The sequence below is a fragment of the Anomalospiza imberbis genome, chromosome 2, assembly GCF_031753505.1.
Source record: "Anomalospiza imberbis isolate Cuckoo-Finch-1a 21T00152 chromosome 2, ASM3175350v1, whole genome shotgun sequence".
Taxonomy (NCBI): Eukaryota; Metazoa; Chordata; class Aves; order Passeriformes; family Viduidae; genus Anomalospiza; species Anomalospiza imberbis.
Genome location: NC_089682.1, coordinates 31,714,731 through 31,736,262, shown reverse-complemented (window position 1 = coordinate 31,736,262; position 21,532 = coordinate 31,714,731). Strand labels below are relative to the sequence as shown.

The 21,532-nt window shown below is 40.8% G+C and overlaps 1 protein-coding gene across 4 annotated transcripts in view; it reads right to left on the bottom strand.

Annotated features, from left to right (window-relative positions):
- The window catches only part of FCHSD2 (FCH and double SH3 domains 2), a 119,840-nt gene that overhangs the window by 38,465 nt on the left and 59,843 nt on the right, over positions 1-21,532 (bottom strand). For all 4 annotated transcript variants that reach the window (XM_068180414.1, XM_068180415.1, XM_068180412.1 and 1 more), the window contains exons 4-8: positions 21,191-21,267; positions 19,950-20,094; positions 16,975-17,108; positions 16,048-16,102; positions 15,522-15,650 (exon numbers count right to left, since the gene is read on the bottom strand). In XM_068180414.1, the coding sequence (XP_068036515.1) occupies positions 15,522-15,650; positions 16,048-16,102; positions 16,975-17,108; positions 19,950-20,094; positions 21,191-21,267 (540 nt within the window). The remainder of the gene's footprint in view (positions 1-15,521; positions 15,651-16,047; positions 16,103-16,974; positions 17,109-19,949; positions 20,095-21,190; positions 21,268-21,532) is intronic.

Here is a 21,532-nt window from a genome sequence, read left to right as displayed (position 1 = left end):
TGCTGGCATCAGGCTCCAGCATTCCCAGAGAACCCACAGGAACAACTGCGCCCTGTCCGTGCCCATCAGGGATTTCAGGGCTGCAGCCTGACTTCCAAATGACAGGAAACTGCTGCCCAGCCTGCCCTTTGCAGGCTCCCTCTTAGGGAAAAATCCTGGTTTTCTGCTGAGTTGTGCAAGTAGAGAAAGCTGCTAAGGAAAGCTGAGGGCAAACCCCAACTCTCTTCCCTGGATCAAGAGTGAGAGCTGGACTTCCTCAGCCTGCAGGGAGAGCACCCATGTTTTAGCTCTGTAAAATCAGGATTTCAGGTGAATTCAGGAAATTGCATCCAAAGTAATGCAAAGTAAGGCTAATCTAAGGCTGTAAAATTATCTGTATCTCAGGATCATCTTGCACATAAAAAGGCTGTATTGATGAGTCTGCTTTAGTGAGGTCCAGATGCAACTCACTCTTGAAGTATCACTGCCTAGTTCTGTCTGGGAATATCTGAAATCCAGTGCCTGGAGCACTGCATCCAGATCCAGAGTCTTTAGCACAGGAGAGACATGGACCTGTTACAGCAGGCCCAGAGGATGCCAGCAGGTCTGAGAGAAGAAGGGTTTAAGAGTCCCCACAAAAAGATCCTCTCTGGCTTCTGCTCCTTCTTGAACTTCCACAGAAAGTAATTTTAAGGAATTTTTATAACTGTGTCACTGTCCTGTGACACAGGACTGTCAGCTGTTCCTGACAGTCAGTTGACTGACACAACTGTTGCTGTCAGGCTAATTAATTTCTCCTGTTTCTTTTTGTTTTCCCCAAATCCCCCTCCTGCATGACTACGTCCTATCCAGGGGTGCATTTGCTCAAACCAGCTCTCAACAAGGAAGCACAAGATATTGCAGCTGAAGAGCAGAGACACAGGAAAAACTGGAAATAAAACCAGCAGACCAAGAGGTAGGGAGAGAATATAATGACAGGAATAGAAAGTGCCTCTTTAAATCGACAAGGTTTGATGAAACTTGGAGTTTCCTCTTCTGTCACCACGACAAACAGGAGAACAATGGACACTGGAAGACCACAAGAGCCCCAAGTTCCTTTCAGCTGGGTGCCCATGAACACACTCTGCACTTTCCCTTACCCCAGAGCTTTGTGTTTTCTGCTGTCAGGAGTTTGGGGCTTGTTTGCAAGTTCTTTGTTTGCTCTCATTAGTCACTTGATGATTGTTCTGCACATCATTTTGTTCCTTTACAATTTCGCCAGGGTCATTGTTTTTACTGACAAAACCTTTGTTGTTGGGGTGCTGCAGTCTCCTCTGAGCACACAAAAATATGGAACAGCCACCAACAGATGCCTGTTACCCTCCCCCAACGCTGGAAAAATGTTCCTTTAAAACAAGAATAAGCAAAATTATTGATAATAACAAGATTTGCCTCCACCATCTCATGGCAGTGCCCTGTAGCTGTCACATTTTAGGATGAGGGTCTGGTAGGTGAACACAGGCGTGGAAGGAAATGCCCTTTATAATTCCTTTAATTGCCACAAGGCTGACAACAGTGAGAGTTACCTGATGGAGTTGGCACTAAATTAACACTCCAGGGTTAAAGGACAATTCCACTGAATTCAGTGAGAACACCCTGATGTGAGACTGCCATAAGCATGGAAAGCCAGATCTTCAAATCCTACCATGTAAGGCTTAAAAACCCTGAGAGATAAAAACAGACTCTAGGAATATCTAGAAATACATTCCCCAAAAGTATCTCCCAAGACTTCCTGGACCTAGTCTGCTTTTTCTTGCACAGCTCTGGAATAAATCCCAGGGGGAATCCACTTTTGACAAAATAAATTTTTAATAAACTGCATCTTTGCTTTTGTGCTTCCTTATTCTTGGGGAGAAAAAAAATGTTCTGGCTTAAATCCAACATTTGGAAAATGACTTTGTGGCAGAGCTGTCACCATGATGATATCTTTGCATCTGCAGAGTACAGAGTGCTCTACACTGCTCATGCCAGTAATAATTGGCTTCCTTCATGTGGAAAAATGTGCATTTAAATCCTTCAGCACTTTGACACCATTTCTGCTCTTCAGGGATTCTTCTACTGACCACAAGACCATCGTCATCGTCACAAAATGTCTGAGGAACAGCAGTGGGCTGTGTGCTCTGTCTGGAATTTTTAGTTCTTCTTACCCAAAAATAAATTATTTTGCTGCTCAGCTCAACAAATATTTTGATATTTCAACATGATTTGGAAGGTAAGTTAAAGAAATGCACTTTGCTCGAGAACAGGCCAGAGCTGATTATATTTACCTCCTACAAAACCAAATCTCACACAAAGAACCACCTCTGGGAATTCTTCCTTACAGAATTTCATCCAGATTTACCAGGAGGTCTCCATATGAACTCTCATGCTACAAGAGAACCATCCCTGACTCAGACATAAGCTTGGATAAATCCAAATCTTTTCTATATTACAACAACACAGGCTAAGGGAGAGAAACCTTAAACTGACACAGATGTGCACATGAAAATGCATTTCACAACAAATCCCAATGTTTCTTAATAAATATTTTCCTTAAAATATTTTCTTAAAACTGTTTTTTAATATGATTTAATATAAAAATCAAGAAACAAGCATTTTCTTAAAAATACTCCCCTGGCAGATAAAATGCATTAAAAGGAGTTAAAAAAAAAAAAACAAACCAGATACTGAGCATAAACATTCCTCAGGAGTGTGTGTTTACTCTTTTGCACCCTTGCAGTTTTTTAACCACCTATTTTGCTGGGTTTGGGTTTTAATTCAGTTGATTCAATCTCTGTATTATCATTTTCATTTACTTCTTCAGATAAATCTCAACAAAACCTTTTCTACCCCAGCACAGGCTGTTGTTCCCAACTGCTCCTTGGACTTATCACTTCCATCTGTTTGTTTTCTCTACTTGGGTTTCCAGCCACCTGTATTCAGTGAACAGGCTATTCAAAAGCTGCTCACACAGTAGGTTCAGGGATGGAAATGTCCCAGTATTAAAAATGTCAATAATTTAATATATTCCCAAGCATTGCAGGGTCTTATCATGCCAAAGAGATTCCACCTGCAGCTTGATGTGGTCCTGCAAATGTAATAGTGCTCTGTCTCACCCACAACACAAATGGTCTTGCTGGGATATTCAGAATATTCAGGCATTTTCCAACTCAAATTACAAATTCAATTAAATTTTATGCTAACACATGAGACAATTAAGCAATATGAAAAGAGCAGAGTGTACTTCACACAGGGAACCCCACGTTCCTGAACAGGCACCCTACGAAAGGATCACTCTGCCAGTCACACTGAAATGCAAGGACCAAATCCCACACAACTATTTCTAGGAATTTCTGTAATCTACACAAATGTGTTCTTGTAAGGAAAATGCCCCAGAGTCACAGCACTGTGATTATTTGCAATAACTATGGAATCACAGAATGATGACAGCAATTATCTCCCACAATAAAGGGAAAAACATGGTGGGGGTAATGCCAAAGGTATGGCAGCTGCAGTGCAGCAGGAAGATTAATCCGGGGTTCCCAAACCCTACTTGGGAATTCTGGGTGCCAATTATGCTTTATTACCTTTAGAAGTCCATTCTCAATTATCTCCAGGGGAATCACACTAACAATTTATGCCTGCACTCCTTGTAAGCACCAGTGGGTGAGGACAAAGATAATTTGAGCCTGAAGTCCATAATTAAAAATACTGTGGAAGGTTTTTCCCTTTCACAAACAGATTCTCCCCACACCCATCCCAAAGCCTGGCACAGAATCCCCTTTCCAAGCAGTATTCCAAGCAATATTCCTGAACAAGGATTGATGGAATCACCAGTCATGCCATTTTCTCCAGAAGCTGAGAGGATTTTCTAATCTTCTACTGTTTGACAGGACAGTGTTGGGTAACAAAAATCAACAGAAAAATGAACAAAAATGGGATCTTGTGCTGTTAAATCTTTTAATTTAATCACTTCTGAAGTGTGGCCTGATTGGGAATACCTAAATATACTTTGGTCTCCTGACAGTATTTGCTGAACGTAATTGCATTAAAGTTGAGCTCCTTTTCAAACTTATTTCAGCCCTGTAGGATTAATACTCAAACCTTTTTAAAAACTCCTTAATTTCACTGTGCCACTGCTCAGAGGCCCTCCCGACACTGTGTGGGCAGAGCAGTGCAGGAGACTGAAATCCCACAGGAAGAGACATCCCAAGGATCTGGCAGGGCTGGAATTTCTTTGATTCAAGGCTGTCTTCAGTGCTTAGTCTTTGCTATTAAATAAATTGAGCCTTTCAGCAAAGTTAATTCACTGAATGCTCCAATATCCCCTTTTAAATTAGAAATGGGGCTCCCAGACCCAGCCAGGAGAAGGGTCTGTACTCAGTGGGAATGTTGAGACACAGAATCCAGGGATCTGGACCTGAAGTCACATATGAATATCATAAAAATACACTGCAATAATCCAGCTGAATGAACTGACATTGAATCCAGCTGGATGAACTGCCCAGTGAGAAGAGCAGAGCCTGACAGAAGCGGATCAGCTATCAAAAAATGTTGAATTATTTGGGTATACACAGAGCCACAAACATCTGTGAACATTTTATGTAGGAAAAAAGGTATTTCTCAGATTTGCCATCTTCTTTTTATGCACTTTTTTCTTGGAATTCTGTATTTTTGAAAATTATCTTTTAGTAAACTGAATTCTCATCTGTTAAATTACTATATACAATACAAATAAGTCTAGTATAGTAAACACTGTACAAATTTATTAATAGGAGCAGTTTAAAATTTTGATTTCTAATACCCTTGAGCTTGAACTAGAAACCCGATTTTTAATGATCTCCATGTACCTGGTTTAACACTCCTATCAAAAGAAGCTTATCCAAGAAAATTCAGGCACCCAAATCCTAGAATTATTGCCATGATTCCTCCTAACAAATTTTTTTTCATGTTCATTTTGAATCATTTTCAGCTCCTCATGACTTTTATGTGAGATGAAAAGCCTTGAACCCAAGCACTGAAACTTTCCCTAAGTTTTAAAAATCCAAGAGGATTTTTAAGAAGGTCCTCATAGAAGGAAGTGCTGGAAGGTGCTGCTGTATGCCCTGGACAATGCTGGTGCCACAAGGAAAGTGCATGGAAAAGGTTCTTCCCATTATCCATGAGCAACACTGGGAATACCAGAGAGAGATTAATTCCTTTAATTAGCATCCCAATCCTACAAGCAATTACATCAGGGCTCTGATAATTTGTGAAACATTAAAAAATAATATCCTCCTTCAGCTGGATGACACCATTCCACAAGTCAGCTATCAGGAATTGGGGATTTAAGGAAGCCACCAGTAGGGAATATTTGCCTCCCTCTACACCAAGGGGCTCTAGCCTGGCTGCAAAGCTTTTTAAGAAGAGATGACAACTTGAACAGATAGGAATTTCATTTTTGGGGATCAAACCTGCAGGTAGGGAGGCAAATCACACTGGAGCATTCCCACTCCTCCTCCTCTTTGCATGACTGAGCTTCTGGGGCAGCTTTACAATCCATTATCTCCTTCGCAATTTGTAAAAACTAAATAGGAATTTTCAGCTGCAGGAAAGTATTCCAAGGCAAGGAATTTTTCTAAAGACTGTGCAAAAACCAGAGCTCAAGCAGCTCTTGTCCACACAGGCAATGAGCAGCTCCACTCCCCCAGCCATCCCGAAATACCTGCACTGTCTCCAAACAGAGCAAAGATTTGGAAGCTGAAAGAAAAAAGAACCCCTCAAAACTTGACAGCTGGGCCCTATGAAACACTCAAAGATCTGTGAAAACTCTTCCCAGGTTTGCTTCCCTCTCTGCAAGACAGCTGTAGATTAGAAACCATTTTCCCATTTTCCCATAACGTTTTCTGGGATTTAATTAAACTTCAAATTCAGTGCGACATTTCCCAGCTCACACTTATTGGCCTTGTGCTATTTTGGGCCTCATCTCCTTGTTATAATTCTTCTGCTGCTTTCATTAGTGAAGCCACTCAGAAATGTTTTGTCCTGCCACTGACGACAGAAGATGAGTCACAGAATCACAGGATGGGTTGGTGGGAAGAGACCTTAAAATCATCCCATTCCACCCCTGCTATGGTAGGGACACCTCCCACTGTCCCAGGTGCCTCCAAGCCCTGTCCAGCCTGGCCTTGGGCACTGTCAGGGATCCAGGGGCAGCCACAGCTTCCCTGGGCACCCTGTGCCAGGGCCTTACCACCCTCACAAGAAACAATTCCCAATATCCCATCCATCCCTGCCCTCTGGCAGAGGGAGCCATTCTCTGTGTCCTGTCCCTCTGTCCCTTGTCCCCAGTCCCTCTCCAGCTCTCCTGGAGCCCCTTTAGGCAATGGAAGGGGCTCTGAGGTCTCCACATTTTCAGTAATTTTTACAGTTTAATATCTCATTTAACAGGACAAAACCTGTGCACACACATTCAATTTTAAGAATAATCCACGAGTTTTTCAATGGAAACATGTCCATTCCAGGCAACTCATTTAAACATTAGGTGGTTACGAGTAACAGGAGAAAAAAAAAAAAAAAAAGAAGAAAAAAGTAATTTTTCCCTGCTTCTTCAATTCTCCCAGTGCATCAAGAGTTGCTAAAAACAAAACCCTCAAGCAAACAAAACCCTGTGAAGGATCTGTCTGGGATGCTTTTCTCCATGAATCCTAAAGCAGGAACACTGCATGCTTCTGGTGAAAAGCGTGGCTGCCCCACCTGCCTCCCGGAGTGACCAGGTGCTTCCTGAGCTCCCAGGCTGCTCTCTGGCACTGGGAAGTATTTTGGGAACTGCTCTCATTGTGTTACAGCGTGGCTTTGAAACAAGATGGCAGTTTCATTTCCTGCTCACAATGAGCGGGTTCGTGACAGCTGACCAAAATATCTCCAAGCCCCATTCAAATCTCAAACGGTTTCTGCATAAAATCTTTAAATGAAAAAAAAAGAAAAAAAAAAAAAAAAAAAAAAAAAAAAGAAAGAAAAGCGTCTTAGGTTTTCTGCTACCTTCCTCAACCAGATTTCTCCCAGATTCCTGTCAAGTAACTCCTTCCTAATCCTTACACTGCCTTCCTGGTGCCTTCTTTCTAGCAGGGGTTTTGAATTTTTTTTTCTTTTTTACTTGTTTTACATTTTAGTTGTTTTACAACATTCAGCTTAAATCCTTGATTTCATCCCTGATCATTTTCCCTCTCTGCCCCTGTGCCCAGGTGAGACCCCACCTGCAGAGCTGCCCCAGCCCTGGGGACACAGCAGCAGCACCTGGAGCTGCTGCCAGGCTGGCAGAGCTGGGGGTGCTCACCTGGAGAGGAGAAGGCTCCAGGGAGAGCTCAGAGCCCTTGCAGGGCCCGAGGAGGCTCCAGGAGAGCTGGAGAGGGACCGGGAACAAGGGATGGAGGGACAGGACAAGGGGGAATGCCTTTCTTTCATAAGCATCCGTAAATTCACACTGCTCTTTTACAATCAACCCTTTTCTTAAGTTATTTCTGTGAAAACACCAAAGGAAACTTCACTGAAAAGTCAGTCATATTATCAAGTAATAATTTATTTCACCATGAAGAACTGGTCATTGTTTTAAGATAATTAAGTTGCCTGAGTTCCATATTAGACTTTGCCATGCTGCTTTTACACTGCACTGCCCAGCCATGGAGGAATAAACACCTGGATCCCTGAAATAAATGGGTTTCTTTGGGTCAAACGCTTTACCAAGGGATTCATTTGTGACTGAAAGACGAGGAGAGACAAACTGTCACCAGGCCAATGTGACCATCACACTTTCTCATCTTTACAACAGAAACAGTAGTGACTCAGACCCACTCCTGTGCCTCAAGGTTGCGTGGAAAGTCTGTGTGATGAGCAATGTGATTTTTCAGCAGATGAATGGTGGATTTGAAACTGAAAATCCACATTTTATCTATGAAAAATTAAAAATATAATTGGAAATATAAGAATTGGAGGGCAGGGGGCAGGGTTAGATGGGATATTGGGAAGAAATTCTTGTCTGTGAGGGTGGGCAGGCCCTGGCACGGGGTGCCCAGAGAAGCTGGGCTGCCCCTAGATCCCTGGAAGTGTCCAAGGCCAGGTTGGACACTGAGTCTTGGAACAGTCTGGGACAGTGGAAGGTGTCCCTGCACAGGGCAGGGGTGGGACTGGAGGCATTTTGAGGTCCCTTTCAACCCAAACCATTCCATGATTCTATGACATACATACACCACAGTTACTGGTGCAAATGCCATTTACTGTTAAGACCAGTAAACCTCCCTTGCTTGTGGTTTTACCAGAATTAACATCAAAAGTTGCATTTCCAGGGCAAATCCTCTTTTCACTTCCCTGCAAACATTAACTCACAGTCAGCTGGAATCCAAGTGCTCTCAACTGGAGCTAGCACATATTTCATGGACTGTGAACACCTAAAATTCTCTAAGGCACGTCTCAGGTATCAAGTGGGAATGTGAGAGATGAGCATTTAAGAAAAACATTGAACAAGAGACCACAATAATGATCTAATCATTTATGTGGATGAAGAACTATACTACAACCTGGAATTCTTTTCCCCCAGGTTTGATGCACATCAACACAGAGACAGATGTCCCTGGACGGGAAAAGAGCGTGGGATCAGGATCAGCTGCTGTGGAACCTACAATGAGCATCTTCTGGAGCACCGGGATCATGTGCTGAGCATGATCCCTCCAGCCACCCCCCTCTGTGGGAATGACCATGAGGAGGCCAAGCACACTCATGAACTGTCTGGGAAGGAAAGTTCCTGTGCCCATCTGATGCTGGAGATAATGCCATCTATGGCTGCCTTAACTGGGATCACAAAATATTTGTGGCTTGCAGCTGACAAGGACCGGAAGTGAAACAATAGTTCTTTCACTTACACAAGTCCCTTCTGCATTTTTAAGGGAGTTTTACAGGATCTTAAAAGAATTGGCAGCACTGAAATAATAAAAGAGATTTATAGAAGAAAATGGAAATCTCTGGTGACTTCAGAATTACTTTATCTTAATGCTATTTTTTCGTTGAGGGGCAGACTTTCCATTTTAAAGAAGGAATCCCCTGGGTGCTTCTAAATCATTCCAGAAAGTTTGAAACAATACCATGGACGTAAATTGATTTCTTACAGTGATAATATTGGTTCTGCTTGTTCCAGAGGCTACAGAAATATGTGCTGATGTAAATGGTATCCTTTTATTTCTACAGGACACAGCAGTGCTGGGATAACATTCCTGAGCCAATTTAAGTCTTTCAGCTACTGTGTCAACTTATTTTTCAATTCAGACAGAGCCACCAGGGGAAAGAACCCTTTGCCACACACATCTTATTAATTTCAGGGCATAAAGCAAATTATTAACTGAAAGCCATCAAGTCTTCAATTTGGGGTCATTTTTATAAACACTGCCAGCTCCAGCTGAATCTCATTTGTGCAAGCCATGTTTGGAGCCTGCATTTCCATTTGTTTCAAATGATCACTGAAAAAGCATTGGAAAAGTGATGGATGACTGTGCTGAAAACAGAGAAGTCAACACAGCTTCACAAAAACTCCCAACCTTCCAACAAATAAAAACCAGGGCTCACCAGAACATGAAGGTTCCAGCACTGCTGAACTCATGCAGTTGCTCCACTTAATTGCAGAAAAAAAAAAAAAAAAACAAAACCAGAAAGCAGAAGGCTAAATCCCAAGGAGAACCTCCTTACCAAAAAATGCTGTTTTAAGGAATGATAGAGTAATTCAGGTTTAAGAGGGAGATACTGGCTCAACCTCTGCACTCAGAGCAGGGTGAAGTACACCAGGTTGCTCATTCCCTGGAAGTCAGCCAGATCTCTGCCTCTATCAGAGTCCTTAAAAACAGGCAAGGGTGTGGAAAAGCCACACTTCACCTGTAATTTTATAAATCAACCTCTCAAATTAGCAAAGCTCTGCTGTGACTTGTGTTGTTACTGTCACCCACACCTGAGCAAAGGGCTGTTGTAGAGAAATGATGTAACCAAGTTTTTATTCAAACCTGCCAAATCATCACAAGCACTCCGATCAAGAACAAGAGCCAAATTACACAACTCCACTTCCTCGTGTTAAGCAAACTGGAAAGTACAGAAAAAAACAGAAAAGCAGCCTAATAATTACAACAGGATAAAAGAAACCACCAAAACCACAAAGACAAAGCACCAGCTTTTGACACTGTTCTCCCTCAAACACCAAAGCCCACATGCGCAATGACATGAAATATTTCCTTTTAAAAGAGCTTAGTTTAGAAATATCTGCTGCTACTGCCTGCTACCTTCTCCAGAATTTTTCTGTGCTCATAAAAAATGCAGCACCACCTGTAACTGTTCCTTAGCCCTGGCACAGGGCGCCCAGAGAAGCTGTGGCTGCCCCTGGATCCCTGGAATTGTTCCAGGCCAGGTTGGAGCAGCCTGGGATAGTGGAAGGTGTTAGAACTGGATGGTCTTTAAGGTCCCTTCCAACCCAAACCATCCTGTGATTTTGAAATGGAGGTTTTTGTTCCCTCTTTCTTTCTCTCTTTAAATAATCTCAGAACTGTTTAAAGTGTCCAGCACACCTGCTTTTCTTTTTTCATGTCAACATTTCCTCATAGTAAGCTGCTGTGTAAAGTCATTCTTTGAGGTGGTTCATGGGGGGAACTTACAAAATTAAGAGCACAGCATTAAACAATGATAAAGTTTCTAAAAGGATGAATATCCAAACAGTCCTGATTTGACGTCAAGCATCACCTCAGACTTCATTCTGACCTCAGTTTAAAGTAAAAACCTAAGCACTGGGCAGAGAACTTATTTTTAAAAGGGTTTGGCCTGTACTTTCACATTCAGGTGATGGCAACTCTTCCCAAGCAGCTTGTCAGGAAATTGGCAAAGAATAAAACTTTGTTTTATTTAGGCTTTATTTAGGCTTTATTTAGTCAGTGCTTTGACGGGTTTGAATTTCACTGCAGAAACTGAAATGGACATAAAGGACAGATAAAAAGAAAGCCAAAAGGATTCAAATCTTTTCTGAACAGAGAGCTAGAATGGCTTTGCTCCTTATTAAGTGGTGTAATTGGAAAACTAGGAAGGCACAGTAGGAACAATTCTTCATCCTACTGAAAAAGATGGAAGCATTTTGTATTTTCTTTCCAACCATCCCTGTTTAGTCTGTGATGGCTTTCACAGTTATAAAGTAACATACTCTGAACCACTGAAAACAAGCTGGAGCTGCGTGCACCAGGAACCCTGGTATGAAAAACCCCTTGTGGTGCCTGTCACAGAAAAGGCAGCAAGGCCATGAGGCGGATTTGTGATTCATTTGTCACAGGACAGCACCACAGCAGCATTCCAGAGCCAGACACAAGGAACAAACCCAGCAGCAGCTTCCTCTTGGGAGCAGCCCAAGGTGCCCCGGCCCAGCACACATCACTCTTTCCCAAGAGGCTGGAAATCCCTCCTGCAGGCACAGACCAACACTGGGGCTGCAAAGGATGTCCACCCCTCCTTTCTCCAACCCCAACACAGCCTTTTATTGGATTCTGATGTTTCAAAGCACTGAAGATCTATTCTCCAGGCTGGCTGTGCAAGAACTCTACCTGCCTCTGCTCAGCTCAGCTCACACAGGATGCAAGGACCAGCCCTTTATGTCCACAGGCAACAATAAACACTCCATGATTCTATTTTATGCTAAGCAAGACACCCTTTAGCCTACTGAAATAAAAGGTAATTTAATATAAGGAGAAAACAGATGGGAAGAGGCCGCCACATCAGCTGAGCTTTTAACCCGTTATTTATCAACGCAGCCATGTCAGAGCTGAGAGGAAAATCTCATTTTTTCTAGGAAAGTGAGCACTGTCTGCACGTGCAGATGGTGCACAGGGATGGTTTGAGAGGGCAGTGCCACAACTCCAACCCAAAGGCAGCAGCTGGATGCACGCCATGGCCAGTGCAGGAAATGGAAAGATAGAAACTTCCAGAGACACTGAAAGGTTTTATTTGCAGCCTTGGAAGAAGCTTGGATTGATGTAAAAATAAAAGTACACAGACACTAAGCAGAAAAAGAATGAACTTATGTTTCTATAGCTGTAAGAAAGAATATACCTTAGGTAAATAAGAGACTGTATAGAGTAAGATGGTGAAGGGTTTTATAATGCTGTAATGTAATTGCTACACTAAAGTAATTGCTAAAGCAAGTAAAGTATTTTATAATTACTAAAGTTTAGTAAGTACTTGCTTACTAAAGTAATGTATAGAGTAAGCTAAGAGTTTAAATGTTATAATAGAAGCATATGTGTGCATGTGGAATAGCAGCCCACTGGATGAAAGCATCCACAGTGCAGTAGAATTAAGTAATGGTGATAGGTTAGAAAAACAAAATTAACTTTGTGGCAGCTTTCTATTGGATAAGAATGTTACATATTGCCTTGTAATGAAGAAACTTGTCCCTGCTTTGAGCTATGGCTGACTGCTTGCTCTTTTAAATCTCACAGCCTTTGAGGCTGATGTTTATTTGAGTAATAAATCATTTTTAGCCCAACTGTGGTCCCTTCAATTAACACAGTGATAATAACTGGTATCTCCAAGATAACATGCCAGGGACTGGGTATGCTCCAGCCAAGCCAGCTCTGGCTTTCAAGGAGCCAGAAGCAACAGAACCCACACAGCTCCATTCTAATTCTGGAACCAAGAACTCCATGAAAACACAAACCCGTGGAGAAGCTGTTTATGGTGGATGCAAACAGAAACAGCCTCTGACACATCTGCAAGTGTTACAGACAGTAATACAGCCAAGTATCAGCTGAAAAGTTTTCATGCGGTTTTTTCTAGCTCTAAAGATTTTATCGTTTTTGGGTAACAACTACAAAAACCAGGCACTGGCTCCAAAATCTGAACAGTTTGAGGAGATACTTGATGTGATTCAGAAATGTAGAGAGCCCTGAGCAGTTCAAAGATCAGCTCAAGGGCAGCTAAATGGGGAAACACTTACAGACAGCACGTGGCACTACAGGAATACCTAAGGACTTACTAATCTTGAAATAAAAAGCACATTTTCTGAATATTAATCACAACAAAATAGCAAAGATGTTTAGTTTAGACACTACAACTGCTTATAGCATGTAAAATACACTGGGTCACACCACCACTCAACCTACTGAATCAAAAACTGTGCCCGAAGGGTGAAACTCCCTTCCAAAATCCTCCCTGCCCAGTGGTGTCTCCTAGAGATTAGAAACATTGCACAGGTGTCTCCATTTCTTTATCCTTAACTCCATTTTCCAGTTCCAGCATCTCTTTCAAAAATGTGATGCATTATCCTTGATTTTCCTGAAGATTTTCCCTCTCTCTCTCCTAAAATCTCCAGTAGCCACTTTGATTCTGGGACCTCTGCCTTGCTCCAGAGAATGACCCCGTTCCCAGGACACCTGGGTGAGTTCCCAGGGAGTTTTGCTCATGGCCAACAGTGCAAGAGACCTGAATTTACAGCTCTTCATTAAAACACACACTTTTGTTTCCCAGACAAAGAGATTCAACTGCTGTAAGTATCTGAGAGATGCAGAAAAATAAACCCTGAGTGTTGTCCTTTCCTTCCAGAGTAATTTGGCTGGATGAAAGCACTTAGGCTTTCAGTAAACCACAATTATTTATATCAAAGATTAAGTTGTAAGGTTTTGTAAAAAGGTTCAGCTTGAGAAAGGCTGAAAAAAAATGACCAAGGCTATTTGTTCATTTTTAAAAATTATTTCAAACACCCTTTTTGTTTGTTTTGTTTTGAACCTATTCAATTCCCTTGTGGAATTGCTCCCAAGTAAAAGCATTAAGTGATGACAGCCAACCATGCATGTAAGTGTGGAATTATTTTATGTAAGCATCAATTAATAATTTTATCTGCACCAGCACAAGGAAATTATTTACAAGCATTTCCATGTACTAAACATTTAGTTAGCACAAACATTCACATTTTACTAACAGAAAAGGTGTGGTTCCACAAGGTGTGTTTCCACAAGGTGGTTCCACAAAGAGGGAAAAGCAGGAGAATTCCTTTGGTACTTTTATTTTTTACCTCACTTACCTGCTTTTCACATCAATATTTCCCCCCAAAATGCAAAGGTATGCTGATAATACAGAGATTTGTTACAATTCTATGCTATTTCTCCAATAAAGCATTTCAAAATGTAAATGACAGACTTCTAAGTCACCCTGCCTAGAAATAGTTTGCAAAGAGCAAATTCAAGTAAAGTTTGAAAATGTCAACATGTGAAATGCAAGCAGCTAAAGTGTGAAGGAGATGATTTTACAATTTATTTGTAACTCTCAAATTCAGAGACACAGGAATAGTGTACTTTTAATTAATTCTAGGGTGATATTTAAGAAAAAACAACTGTGAGCAATCAGATTTGAACTTTTTAAAGTGTGTCATTTCCTCTGAGTTCAAGTAGCTACTCCTGCCTTGACCTGGCAAAGTGCCACAGTGAGAACAAGAATGCTGACTGCTGCTCCCTAAAATCCACAGTTTGGAAACCAAGATATTTAATAACTCTAGCTCATTAATCACACCATAAAGAAGTGTTCTGATCAGACACAAAATAAAAAGGATTATGGGATATGGTACTAAAGAAGTTCAAAAATTCCCAGTTTCCTTACAACAGGAAAAGACAGGGCTCACTCCTTTATCCAAGTGAGTTTTTCAGTCAGGTTTTTTTCTAGTCCTTTATCCCAGTGAGTTTTATCCAACTGAGTTTTACAGAAAGGAAGGGAATTAAAAAATTAAGTGATTGTTCAGTTTCAGGGCATGAAAGCTGGTTCCAAGTTTTTCAGATGTCACTGCAGGCTCTACCTTCCCTCTCACTTGTGGCAGCTCAGTGGAAAAGTCAATCCAGGACTTTGGACCCTTCCAGATTTACCCAGTTCCCAGTTGTAATAATTCAATTGTGGGGAATTTTAGAAGGAATTCCAGACGGGATCTGAGCTGGTTTTGATGGTGCAGTTTATATTTCTTATCTTCCACACAGGCAGGAAGGGTGAGTTCAGCTCACATCACCACAGCATGGCTCAGAAGGTCACAAGACCCTCAGTTACAAGACTTTTTAAGGAGCTATTGATTAATAAAACACTGCCAACAAGGGTATTTATGTTTTTGACCCAATCCTTAAATATTTCATCTTATGGACCCATGCTGCATTGTGAGCTCTCTTAGCCAATCATGTACACAAAACCACAGTGCTGCATTCTAATCTCCTTGTTTACCTCTTTTCTTTTTCCTATATCTTAAACTCTAAAACTCTTTTATTTTTTCCATATCTTTTATTTTTTCTATATCTTAAACTCTAAAACTCTAAACTTTCCTTTACTTAGTTTAACGTGTCTCTGCTTTAAACCATAAATCCACATTCTCACTAAGTTTGGGAGCCTTTTCCAAGGTTTCAAATCAAACCCTGGGTTTAATTCTTGGCTTACAGGCCCAAAGTTCTGAGAATCCCCTGCATTTTGCATTCAAACACCCTGTGGCAGGCAGAAATCAGCTTCCTTACCTTCATGATGTTCACCAGGTCTGTTTGATAGTAGCGGTCCTGGTGGGCATTGGCAGCTGCTAAAGTGAGGAGATAATCATTCCTGGCATGGATAGCCTTGGAATTGCACTCGGATCGTCGGGCTTTTAACTGCAACAAGTGAAAACACAGCTCAGAAAGGGAATCTGAATGACCAGGCATTCATCAGAAGCAAATTAATTGTGTGCATGTTGTGATAATACAGTGAAAACTTTAGGGCATTTACAGCTTTTAAGTCTTCCTAGTGATGAGGGGATTCCTGATGGATTTTTCTCTCTTGCAATTGGAATTTCACATGTGGTCTTCAAAGAACAGTTTTAAATCTAATCAGGAAAAAACCTCCTTGCATGTATTCCATATATAATTCTATACTCTGCCCAGAAAATGCTCTCAGCTCATCCTTTGCCTCACCAATTCCCCTTCCAAGCTGTCCCTCACCTCTGCATTCCAGACAATTTGGGGCATTTGCCTAAAGAAACGAACAGCAAAATCCAAGTTTTATACTCACCTTCACACTTGCCTTCTGCAAGCTTATTCTTGACTGAAAAAGACTAAGTTTGGACCTGGAACAGAAATGAGCAGGAGAAATTGAATGACTGCCTTACACCATTTCTACAAAAGTATTTTTTCTCTGTCTGAAGGATGGTGGTTTAAAAAGTAAATAAGAAAACAAAATCAAGTCAATAGCTATTTTAATCTGAATAACACCGCAGGATAAATCTGCTCCAAAACCCCCAAGGTCAAATTTTTGGTTGTTTTTGTTTGTTTGTATATGATTGTTTACTTTCTTCAGGTATTATAGGTAATTTTATTAAAGTTCTTTTCATCATCCCTCAGAAAGACAGATCTCTAAGGAAACCATTATTTCATTCCCTGAGAGCAATTCTGAATAACTTCTAAAAACAAAAATTAGAGAAAAAAAAAAGCCATAGGGGTGAGGTGAACTCCCATAAGACAGGCCAAACTCCAAACCCAAAACATGCGTTACTGCTTTTCCTGGAAGGAAGGAAATCACCCTCCTTAGGATGTCAAGGAACAGAAAAAACCTAAAGCCTCCAAAATTTATCTCAAAAAATGAAAAACAGTGTCCTGCTGCCTCTCCCCATCCAAATGGACTGATACCAAATTTGAGTTGTGTGGACATAAAAGGAAGTCAGGAGGCTTTAATATCAAAAAAGTGCCAGCTGACACATTGTCCATAGAAAATGCCAAATTAAAGCTGTTACTTGAACTTCCTTCCTAAACAAACCAACACAAACAAGTCCTAATTTCCTCTCAGGGTGTGCTTGAAATAGCTATAAAAAATGTATAGAAGCAAAATGCAAAGAAAACCTGGCAGAATCTCATTGAAAGCCAAATATCAAGTGCAAAACCTAATACAAATGTGCTTTTTGGGGCTGCAATTATTTCTACATATGCCATTATAAAAACATACTTGGCCTCAATATCAGCTTTCTCCCGCACTGCCTGAGCCATCTGTTCACTCTCAAAATATTTCTTTTTGCCTTTAGCTAAATCTTTGACTGTCTCCTGTAGTTCAGCTTGGATCCTTGTCAGCTGGTCCACGCACTGAAAAAAAAGCATTCAGGAAAGAAAACATTACTTTTTTTTTTTGCATCCAAATAAAATTATCATCATCATCATGCTGCTGTTTATGGCATTTTATAGGGAAGGATTCAGTCTTCAAGTCACTCCTGGTCAATTATTCATGCAGGTCTTTTAAAACTGATCAGAACACAAAACCTTCTCTCTTCCTTTCTTTCTGCTGCTGTTTAAAGTGTTAGGATAACCCACAAATTAAACAAAAAAGTTCTGAAAGCTTTGGATGCAGTAATTAGTTGAAATCATCAGAATACAACTGGGAAAAATCCAAAGGCAATCTACTGGAAGTGATACCACAAAAATGATTAATCTTTCCTTCTTTAAAATTTAAAATAAGAGGCAAAAGCTGCCACACAAAATACAACAGGAAGAAAAATTATCATATTCAGCAATTCTTCAGACACCCTGCCAGCTTAAGAAAAACCCCAACAAAGTGGGAAAGGATCTGTGCTAAGCAGGATCTAGGTAAGAAAACCAATGTGAATCATCAGTGTCTAGAATTAAAACTCTCTTTAGAAGAGATTACTAAAGATTTTCTTTTCCCCAAACTGGATTAAGCATGCAGGAGACTGATAGTCCAGTGGATTTCTATTTAATTACAGACATCACAGGCTGGATGTGGTCAGTGAAGACTCCAGCAGCACCTGGGATGAGTTCAAACCTTTGAGTCCTTCAAAAACCACCCCAAAAGTCCCAGCTCTTTTCATAGCATCACCACTCCCCTGGCTGCCCTCGTTCCAGGGGCTGAACACCCATGCAAAACACCTCAGTTTCCTCATTACACTAATTATTAATGCACAATTAAAGTAACCTCCTTTGGGAGCACCACAGGACTGACGGGGTGCTGGCATCCAACAACCTAACAATGACTTCCCCCTGTTCCACTGCTGAAAAATAACACCCAGCCCCCTGGAAAAAACAAACTGGCAGCCAACAGGAATTGCTGGTCCTCCCACCACACAACCCTGCTCTCCCTGAAGCTGTCAAACTGCTACAAAGCACAGAAAAATTCCCACTGAAGGCACTGCTTGATGTGTGCAGGCCAATAAAGCAATGGGCTCCAGAGGATGCATTCCCTAGAGGCTGCTTTGGGGAGTGGTGGAAGGCAGAATTTGGATTTTTGGAGACCTCTGTGTGCATCACTGAAAAGTGAAAGGTAAAATAATCTGTATGTAACAGATGGCTGACAAAGAGCTAAAAGCCTGTTAAAAGAACTGGGGTTTTGCAACATCAGTGGGGATTTTGATCCCTAAAATCTCCTGCCAGCATCAAAAAATTAAAATATCAAATAACTCCAGTTGTTAAAAAGATCATTTAAGAAGAGTTAAATAATCTTGGTTTGCATCCCTGTAGGGTAAAAAAAAAAATGTCAGGAGACTGGATGCCACTTTAGATGGGTATTCCCATGTAACCTTACAAGTATTTTGCTGACTGAATTTCAATTTTGATAAGCTTTTGTCTGAATGGAGGTCAGAACAATTATTTCTCTGTCCATTATTTATCTGTTTGGGAATTCAAAGGGAAGGGTGAAAGGCTGCACTGTCTAAAACAATAGACTGGTTGTGTAGGAAAATTAATCCTGCCAAGTACATGCTAATTCCATGTTGTAGGAAAAGCATATCACTGCTACCAGAACACTGCCCTGATAATTGCAATTACTTCTGCTGATTCAGAAGTGCAGGAATAAAGGAACTTCTATGACTTTTAAAAATGTAAAGATCCCAATTCTGCTGCTGACTCATGAACACTGAATTACCACCACTTGCAGGAGAATAAAGTACAATTATTTACCAGTAAGAATGCCATAAAATTGCCACAGCGTTGTTTGGAAAGCTTCACATGAAAATAAAATGCCACAGGACGATAAAACAGCATTAATAAAGTTAATTTTTTTCCTCTCACAAAACAGATATTGCACGTGTTTCTAAGAGTAGAATAATTTGTTCAGAAACTGAGAGCTTCCATTACAGGAACATCTACTTAAATTTGTAACCAAGTATTTTACAAAATACTACTCTAGAACACAGAACTGGGTACCTTCTGGGCCTTTGCTGTCACTTTGTAACAAGGACAGCTAAAATGTCTGTTGTTTGTGTTTTTTCTTTTTTAATTAAAGGGACATCTTCCACTACTCCAGGCTGCTCCAAGCCCCATCCAGCCTGGCCTTGGACACTTCCAGGGATGGAACAGCCACAGCAGCTCTGGGCACCCTGTGCCAGGGCCTGCCCACCCTCATAAATGACTTTCAAATGCAACAAGCAATTAAATGAATATCCAGCTCACTGGAACCACAGTATTTTCTCTGCAGGGACAATTACAGATAATTAAAGAGATAATTAAAGCAGCTTTTGGAGCACTAACTTGTGATAGTGTTACAGGAGGTTGGTGGACAGTCTCTACTCTCCATCCTGGACATTGCTCCAACCATTCCTCCATGTTTCAGATGGATCTTTTCTTAAAATCTCAACCTTTTCTAACAAAAACCACTTGCAATTGTCACTGCAAACCCAATGCAATGCAATTTCTACAGCACAGTGTGAGATCTGCTGAGATACATTTGACCAACTGATACAGTATTTTTAGGAGACTCATTTCCAAGCAGTTATAATTTGGGATAGCAGCTCAGAATTCTGACCCCTCTCCAACAAGCTGGATAAGATGAAGAGTACTATAAGATGAATCTTGTATCTATAAGATGAAGAATACTTAAATATTTTAGAAGGGCCACAATAAAAGATTTCTAAAAATCTTTTCTTTTCCCTCAGTAAAAATGACAATAGTTAAAAGGATTTCTTAAAGCACAAATACCTTCTTCAGCTGCTGCTCCTTAAAGCACCGGACACTCCTGGCTGGTTCAGAAATTAAGTTTTTATAGTTCTCACAGATATTGAGTCGGGACTGGGCCACCTGCATGGTGCCTTCTAAGAGTGATTTCCAAACTGAGTACATGCTCCTAAAATAATGAAACACAGAGAGGGTGTGGGAAGGAAGAAAAGGATGTTAAGGTGTTCCACTAAAAGTTCGGATTTATAGAATCTCCTGAATTGGAAGGATCCTCCACAAGGATCAGAATCCAGCTCCTGGGCTGGTTTATGTGACAGCAATACTCATTTTTCCAAGGACTACTTTTAAAACTAAATCGAAAGCACAATCCTTTAGGCTGAACTAGCAAATATCTCCACTTTTAACAAAACCTTTAATGGAAGTTGCACCAAAAATACAGATTTTCCCGCCTGTTCCTCTCTGGTGACTCAACCTGTTGACAAACGTTTTGGGTTCAGCACTTGTGGATGGGTAGGGAGGAGTCTGTAGAAGATCTCTGGCACTGTGGGATCTCATGGGTGTTATGGGAGTGTTTCATGTACACTTGAGACCGATAATTCAGTTTATTTCTTTCTAAACACGCAACCGATGTGAGGGTGCAGAAAGTCCCAAACACAAATCTGTCAATTTCTTCCTGCTTGAAATAAAACTCGTTGGAACACAAAGAAGACATTAAAACAAAGCATCTGAAAGCTTATTCCTAGTATTTAAGAGGTGCTGTTCAAAGGCTTTCAGCAACTGAGTTATTTCTGGTTTCATGTTTTATCCACCTTTCATGTTAATGAAATAAAGTTTTGTAAACAACTGTCTCTTGCTTTGCCTCCTCCCTGCTGTCAGATTTGATCTCCACAAAGAACAGCCTCATAAAATGAGATCTCTTCCTGTCTTTTCCTGTGAAACAATCCACACACTTATCCCTCTAACCTTAAAGTTATTTACTAAAATCTATATTCAGATATAAGCATTAATACCCAAACAGATGCAAATTACAGTTGTTGTCCTGTCAGGCTGTTTTGTTTCTCCCATCTTCCTAAATATTCAAGTCATAAACATCTATTTAAGACTAATCTCAGGAAAACAAAGCTTCTTTTTAACTGGCAATGCTCTACTACAAAGGAAAAAGAAAAATTAACTACAGAAAAGCAGTGATTCATTGTTAAGTAAAATAATGACCCAAACTGAAATGATAAATACAGCAATTTTGAGATATCCAACTGGTAAATTACCGATAATCACTTCGCTCCTCAGCTCTTATTCCAAGCCAGTCCTTCTTTAAGTATTGGCTAGCCAGCTTCTGAATGCTCTGTAAAAAGAAAGGGAAAAAAATAGCTAAGAGAAAAAAAAAAGGTAATTAAAATACCATTTCTGCTCTTATGTCAGACAAATGAAAACCCAAAGAAGCAAACAATCTACGGCTCAGCAAATGTACAAATTCCCACACTCAGAGGGGTAAATGTTGGAAGAGAAAGGGCTGAACTTGCACCAGCTGTGAGAACCCCAATTCGTGTTTCTCTGGATCACGACAGGGGGCTCCCAGAATGCAGGAAACAACTGGATCATCACTTCTG